General features: G+C 42.8%; 1 protein-coding gene and 2 long non-coding RNA genes across 4 annotated transcripts; 2 read left to right on the forward strand and 1 right to left on the reverse strand.

Moving 5' to 3' along the window:
• Positions 1-21: 21 nt before the first annotated feature.
• LOC135571795 (uncharacterized) lies at positions 22-823 on the forward strand. Its single transcript, XR_010463948.1, has 3 exons — positions 22-243; positions 323-358; positions 454-823. It is a non-coding gene; the product is annotated as an uncharacterized LOC135571795 (long non-coding RNA).
• A 45-nt stretch (positions 824-868) lies between these two features.
• Positions 869-2,256, forward strand: LOC135571796 (uncharacterized). Its single transcript, XR_010463949.1, has 3 exons — positions 869-1,002; positions 1,283-1,394; positions 1,489-2,256. It is a non-coding gene; the product is annotated as an uncharacterized LOC135571796 (long non-coding RNA).
• A 1,818-nt stretch (positions 2,257-4,074) lies between these two features.
• On the reverse strand, positions 4,075-7,464 carry LOC135571794 (uncharacterized). 2 transcript variants are annotated; one of them, XM_065018628.1, is made up of 11 exons: positions 6,706-7,464; positions 6,442-6,618; positions 6,290-6,351; positions 6,121-6,207; positions 5,991-6,032; positions 5,749-5,922; positions 5,634-5,669; positions 4,983-5,536; positions 4,799-4,914; positions 4,592-4,703; positions 4,075-4,497 (listed from the first exon to the last, which is right to left on the reverse strand). In XM_065018628.1, the coding sequence occupies exons 1-7, from the start codon at positions 6,767-6,769 to the stop codon at positions 5,634-5,636; spliced, it is 642 nt and encodes a 213-aa protein (XP_064874700.1). In that variant the 5' UTR covers positions 6,770-7,464; the 3' UTR covers positions 4,075-4,497; positions 4,592-4,703; positions 4,799-4,914; positions 4,983-5,536. The 2 variants fall into 2 exon arrangements, with proteins under 2 accessions (XP_064874700.1, XP_064874699.1); XM_065018627.1 differs by lacking the exon at positions 4,799-4,914 and having other exon boundaries at positions 4,983-5,669.

The raw sequence follows: 7,464 nt of genomic DNA on the forward strand, positions 1-7,464 counted from the left end.
GTGCGTATTAATAAAGGACACCACATCCTGCCAAATTCCAGCTGCGCTAATTGTATTGTGTTCACAGAGCTCACAAGCTATCAGAAAGTTGTATGGCAACCACCTCCGGCGCCAAATAGAACTGGCAGACATAGACATTCAGTACAAGAAAGAAAAATATGGAAAATCTTGCACTGGAGTCAGAAATAAAAAAGAGGACAATTAGGAAACTGGACCTTGAAATAAAAAAAACTTGAGAGGGAGGTGAGATATGCCTTCAATGTACACTGTATGCTAACTGTAACACAAATGTATTAATCATTATTTTTCTTTCCTCCCCCAGCTCCAAGAAGATGACACAGCTCAAAATAAAAATTAGGTATATTCTCGTAAAGTCAAGTGAGCCATGACATATGAGCTCTTATTGTGAGCACACAGGACGGTGGCATCTTTCTAAGGTTTTTATTTTCCCAGCAATCAGTACAACCAAGTCATCGTTATAAGGCATCGCCCTCTTTTGCCCACCCCCAGCACCAGGTGTGGCCACTAGCCTATATGAAGGCCCAAAATTGTGTGTTCCTTTCTGCTCTGACAATGGCATGCCCATTCGTGCGAGATGTGGTGGATGAAGAAGCACTTGTGCTGAGGAGAGCCTTCAGGCGAGAAAGGGTCTTCAGGGACGGTTGGACCCACTGGCCTTCCCTGATGACCATCTATATGAAAGATACAGGTTTTCTGCAGATGGCATCAGGTATCTATGCAGACTACTGGGTCCCAGGATTAAGCACCGCACTGCACGGAGCCATGCACTGAGTGTGGAGCAAATGGTTTGTGTGGCCTTGCGCTTTTTGCTAGTGGAGCCTTCCTGTACTCAGTGGGGATGCAGAACAGCTGAACAAGGCCACAATTTGCTGCACAATAAGGAGTGTGTGTCTGGCTATCAAAGCATTAGCAGATGTCTTCATCTCCTTCCTGGCCACAGAAGACTCTGTGACATCAAAGAGGAGTTCTATAGGATTGCAGGTAAGAGGATCTACAAATTACAGGACAACTGTTAACACATAGTAGGATACTCATTACTTTGTGTGACAGGTTTCCCCAATGTCATTGGTGCAGTGGACTGCACACACATAAGGATAAAAGCCCCCTCAGGTGCCCATGAGGCCGATTTTGTGAATAGGAAATCCTTTCACAGCATTAATGTTCAGGTGAACATAACTTTTGATATTGTCCATTGACGAACACTCTGCATTGCCAGTGATGTGCATTGATTGGTGTAATATTCCTCATCTTATGATTTCAGATGGTCTGCAATGCTGACTGTGTGATCAGCAATGTTGTGGCAAAATGGCCTGGCTCAGTCCATGACTCCAGAATCTTTCGGGCCTCTGAAATCTATCAGTGCCTATCACAAGGTAAGCCACACAACCCCTATTTATAACCATCATGGCTGTGTCAAGAATATCACTGTGTTTATGAGGTAGTAATGATGAGATTTTGTGTTGACAGGTGAATTCTCTGGTGTGTTGCTGGGAGACAGGGGTATGGCTGCCAGCCTTTTCTCCTGACACCTTTCACAGACCCCCAGGAAGCACAGCAGGCCTACAACCATGCCCATGCCAGGACCAGGGCCAGAGTTGAAATGACCTTTGGCCTCCTGAAGGCACGCTTTCACTGCCTTCACAAATTAAGGGTCAGCCCTGTTAGGGCATGTGATATTACTGTGGCTTGTGCTGTCCTCCACAATGTGGCCTGCCTGAGGAAGGAGAGGGCCCCCAGAGTGCCACCAGCCATGGACTGGGACAATCCGGCAATCTTCCCTGATGACGACAGTGGTCGGCTGCTGAGGGACCAATATGTGTTGAATTATTTTAGTTAGTATGTGTGCTTTCAATTTTGGTTAAATATGTCCTGCGGTGGCAGAGGAATTTGGGTTTTTGGGTTCGTTTTTGACGAATTTGGCCTCTTATGATGTTTGTGCGGTATACTGTGTGTAATACAAGGCTGCAGGAGGCTACTGCATCCATTCATTTGTCTGTTCAGTTGATGTGTATGGATTTGTCCTGCATTTATTTTAGTGTGCAGACATGCAGGGTGTGTTATATACAGACCTTTGAATGTGTATGTATCATTTTGTATAATATGCTTGGATTCTGTGCTTTCCATCTTGTAGAGTCACTGTGACTTCAGTTTCGAAAGGAGCTGATGGTTTACCTGCTTTGTTTTGTCCTTATTCAATAAAGGAACATAATGTTACACATTGTGTTTTTATATTCATATGGAATGTGTATTTGTTTATATGACAGAGTACTAGGGCCACACTGAAGAAAAAGGATAAAGTCATACATTTATGAGGCTGGTTCTTTCTGCAGAAAAGCTACATATTGTTTTTACAGTTTTGATACTTATGACAATGTGATACTTAATATTCTGGCACATCAGCATGTCTTTGTTTATGAAACCATACTGAAGTACAATTTCACGAAATGCCCCACATCTGTCAATTTAACAACTGTCCTCCTTTAAAACTGGTTACAATATTATGACTTGTGTTTTTTTCCCCTCTGTGGCCCTAATATTCTATCATTTTATATATAGCCTTATAGTCTATGGGAAACTGTAAATTATCTAATGATAGCAACATCTAAAAATCATTTTTTATCCAAAATCATTGAAATTAATGATCACAAACGTTTAAATAATAACAGTGGGTCTAGTTATGTGATAACAATGTATAGTGAGCAGTGAAATAACTATTGGTTTCCATTTGTGGTGACTGCTGACTGACATTAGGGATGAGATTAAATAGATCCTGGAATTTAGCCTGGTCTGGAGCAGGCTAGCTCCACAGAATAAATCTCCATGGTAATTTATACCATAACATATCCTCCTGCCCCCTATCCATCTTTAGTGCAACCGGATTACGGATCAATTGAGCCAGGATCACCAAGATATCCTGGCTTAATCCCTTATCCTAGTTTTGTGCAACAGGCCCCAGGCCGGACACGACGCTGTTTAATGATTTCCGACCCGGGGCCTGTTGCACAAAACTAGGATAAGGGATTAAGCCAGGATATCTTGGTGATCCTGGCTCAATTGATCCGTAATCCGGTTGCACTAAAGATGGATAGGGGGCAGGAGGATATGTTATGGTATAAATTACCATGGAGATTTATTCTGTGGAGCTAGCCTGCTCCAGACCAGGCTAAATTCCAGGATCTATTTAATCTCATCCCTAATGTCAGTCAGCAGTCACCACAAATGGAAACCAATAGTTATTTCACTGCTCACTATACATTGTTATCACATAACTAGACCCACTGTTATTATTTAAACGTTTGTGATCATTAATTTCAATGATTTTGGATAAAAAATGATTTTTAGATGTTGCTATCATTAGATAATTTACAGTTTCCCATAGACTATAAGGCTATATATAAAATGATAGAATATTAGGGCCACAGAGGGGAAAAAAACACAAGTCATAATATTGTAACCAGTTTTAAAGGAGGACAGTTGTTAAATTGACAGATGTGGGGCATTTCGTGAAATTGTACTTCAGTATGGTTTCATAAACAAAGACATGCTGATGTGCCAGAATATTAAGTATCACATTGTCATAAGTATCAAAACTGTAAAAACAATATGTAGCTTTTCTGCAGAAAGAACCAGCCTCATAAATGTATGACTTTATCCTTTTTCTTCAGTGTGGCCCTAGTACTCTGTCATATAAACAAATACACATTCCATATGAATATAAAAACACAATGTGTAACATTATGTTCCTTTATTGAATAAGGACAAAACAAAGCAGGTAAACCATCAGCTCCTTTCGAAACTGAAGTCACAGTGACTCTACAAGATGGAAAGCACAGAATCCAAGCATATTATACAAAATGATACATACACATTCAAAGGTCTGTATATAACACACCCTGCATGTCTGCACACTAAAATAAATGCAGGACAAATCCATACACATCAACTGAACAGACAAATGAATGGATGCAGTAGCCTCCTGCAACCTTGTATTACACACAGTATACCGCACAATCATCATAAGAGGCCAAATTGGCCAAAAACGAACCCAAAAAACCCAAATTCCTCTGCCACCGCAGGACATATTTAACCAAAATTGAAAGCACACATACTAACTAAAATAATTCAACACATATTGGTCCCTCAGCAGCCGACCACTGTCGTCATCAGGGAAGATTGCCGGATTGTCCCAGTCCATGGCTGGTGGCACTCTGGGGCCCTCTCCTTCCTCAGGCAGGCCACATTGTGGAGGACAGCACAAGCCACAGTAATATCACATGCCCTAACAGGGCTGACCCTTAATTTGTGAAGGCAGTGAAAGCGTGCCTTCAGGAGGCCAAAGGTCATTTCAACTCTGGCCCTGGTCCTGGCATGGGCATGGTTGTAGGCCTGCTGTGCTTCCTGGGGTCTGTGAAAGGTGTCAGAGAAAAGGCTGGCAGCCATACCCCCTGTCTCCCAGCAACACACCAGAGAATTCACCTGTCAACACAAAATCTCATCATTACTACCTCATAAACACAGTGATATTCTTGACACAGCCATGATGGTTATAAATAGGGGTTGTGTGGCTTACCTTGTGATAGGCACTGATAGATTTCAGAGGCCCGAAAGATTCTGGAGTCATGGACTGAGCCAGGCCATTTTGCCACAACATTGCTGATCACACAGTCAGCATTGCAGACCATCTGAAATCATAAGATGAGGAATATTACACCAATCAATGCACATCACTGGCAATGCAGAGTGTTCACAATGGACAATATCAAAAAGTTATGTTCACCTGAACATTAATGCTGTGAAAGGATTTCCTATTCACAAAAATCGGCCTCATGGGCACCTGAGGGGCTTTTATCCTTATGTGTGTGCAGTCCACTGCACCAATGACATTGGGGAAACCTGTCACACAAAGTAATGAGTATCCTACTATGTGTTAACAGTTGTCCTGTAATTTGTAGATCCTCTACCTGCAATCCTATAGAACTCCTCTTTGATGTCACAGAGTCTTCTGTGGCCAGGGAAGGAGATGAAGACATCTGCTAATGCTTTGATAGCCAGACACACACTCCTTATTGTGCAGCAAATTGTGGCCTTGTTCAGCTGTTCTGCATCCCCACTGAGTACAGGAAGGCTCCACTAGCAAAAAAGCGCAAGGCCACACAAACCATTTGCTCCACACTCAGTGCATGGCTCCGTGCAGTGCGGTGCTTAATCCTGGGACCCAGTAGTCTGCATAGATACCTGATGCCATCTGCAGAAAGCCTGTATCTTTCATATAGATGGTCATCAGGGAAGGCCAGTGGGTCCAACCGGTCCCTGAAGACCCTTTCTCGCCTGAAGGCTCTCCTCAGCACAAGTGCTTCTTCATCCACCACATCTCGCACGAATGGGCATGCCATTGTCAGAGCAGAAAGGAACACACAATTTTGGGCCTTCATATAGGCTAGTGGCCACACCTGGTGCTGGGGGGGTGGGCAAAAGAGGGCGATGCCTTATAACGATGACTTGGTTGTACTGATTGCTGGGAAAATAAAAAAACCTTAGAAAGATGCCACCGTCCTGTGTGCTCACAATAAGAGCTCATATGTCATGGCTCACTTGACTTTACGAGAATATACCTAATTTTTATTTTGAGCTGTGTCATCTTCTTGGAGCTGGGGGAGGAAAGAAAAATAATGATTAATACATTTGTGTTACAGTTAGCATACAGTGTACATTGAAGGCATATCTCACCTCCCTCTCAAGTTTTTTTATTTCAAGGTCCAGTTTCCTAATTGTCCTCTTTTTTATTTCGGACTCCAGTGCAAGATTTTCCATATTTTTCTTCTTGTACTGAATGTCTATGTCTGCCAGTTCTATTTGGCGCCGGAGGTGGTTGCCATACAACTTTCTGATAGCTTGTGAGCTCTGTGAACACAATACAATTAGCGCAGCTGGAATTTGGCAGGATGTGGTGTCCTTTTATTAATACGCACTATGTTGCCAGGCTGGTTTTCCCACTGTATAGCATCTGGGTCCTGTAAAAGAAAATTAGATTTTTTGATTTTGATGAGGACTCCTCACCATTGTAGAGTAAATAGTACTTTCACAGTCTTAACATGATACCTCATGCCTTCTGGAATCCAGAGAGATGGTCTCCTCCTCATCATCGTCTCCATCATGTGCTGTTGCTGCTGCACTGGGGCCTTCACCCTATCACATTTAATCGGATTCATATTGAAGCTAGTAGACAAGACATGCCAGGCCTACAGTAAGCCTTTGATGGAGTACTCACTGGATCAGCATCGTCTGGTGCTTGTGCTGGTGGCTCTAACAGGAACACAGTGCTGCCAGGCACTGCAAGGCAATAGGTAAACCAAAGTCAGACAGTCCAAATTGATTCAATATGAATGTGGTTGTATCCCATGTAGAGATGGAAGGACATACCTTGAATGAAGCGGGTGGCATCTTGGGAGGAACCTATGCTCGTCTCTTTCCCCCCAGGGATCCCCTCTAAGACGGGCCTGCCTTTATTTAGCTCCAAGGCCATGTCCTCTGCTGGGGTAAGGTCAGCCTTTGGTGACCCACCACCCGTGCCTTGTCTGTGGGTATTCTTTTTCACTGCTAAAACAGTACAGACAATGTGTGAGCAGGCACCTTCTGGGTACAATATATGCTTGTGCTTTGTTAAATATTAGTCAGGGACCATACCATTCTGCAGAATGTTCTTGTATTTGATTTTGACCTGCTGCCATGTCCGTTTTGGCCCGTTCATGTTTAATCTACACACACACACACATTTAATGGAGTCACACTGCAAAAAATTACTTGGTATTTTTGTCTTGTTTTCAGTAAAAATATCAAAAAATGTATCATAGCTTTATACAGTGTGATGGAGTTACTTTACACAATTTCACTCATATCTGCAGTGCATTTCAATTAAAAATTTAACCGTTTCATAATTACAGTACAACTGCATTTTTGGAGATGTGAATTAAATATTTGAATTGTAATTGTGATGTTTCAGCGGAGCGGTGAGTGTGTAATTGTGCACTACTTACGCATTCAGGCGGTCTGCAATACTTTGCCACGCTTTTTCTCTTTGCTTTATCACTGTGGCGGTGTTGCCTTTCTTCTTAATTATATCTTTTACCTCCTCGTATGCCTCCATGAGGATTTGTGCTTCCGACGGGGAAAAGTACGCGGCTCTAGTTGCCATGGTAAATCAGTTAATCTGTGATCTGTGGCGGGGTCTATTTGAGTGAGCCGTGAGCGCGCACCTATCCAGGATTGGTTTCACCTGGCTTAATGAATCCGTGTCTGCTCATCCTGGCTTGGTCTTTGTGCAACCAATTAAGCCTGGACGCACATGTTTTGGCTTCATTGAGCTCAGCTGAGTAATTTATCCCGGATGTCTTAATTCTACTTTTGTGCAACAGGCCCCTGGTCAGCATGTAAGAGTGTTTAGTA

The sequence above is a fragment of the Oncorhynchus nerka genome, linkage group LG5 (assembly GCF_034236695.1).
Source record: "Oncorhynchus nerka isolate Pitt River linkage group LG5, Oner_Uvic_2.0, whole genome shotgun sequence".
Taxonomy (NCBI): domain Eukaryota; kingdom Metazoa; phylum Chordata; class Actinopteri; order Salmoniformes; family Salmonidae; genus Oncorhynchus; species Oncorhynchus nerka.

What these genes read in the sequence shown, in the direction of transcription:
- LOC135571794 (XM_065018628.1), bottom strand. Translation starts at nt 6,769, where the DNA reads ATGAACGGGCCAAAACGGACATGGCAGCAGGTCAAAATCAAATACAAG. An exon ending in TGCCACCCGCTTCATTCAAG is followed by an intron (nt 6,352 to 6,441) that starts GTATGTCCTTCC and finishes ATTGCCTTGCAG; the next exon opens with TGCCTGGCAGCACTGTGTTC. An exon ending in AAAACCAGCCTGGCAACATA is followed by an intron (nt 5,923 to 5,990) that starts GTGCGTATTAAT and finishes TTGTGTTCACAG; the next exon opens with AGCTCACAAGCTATCAGAAA.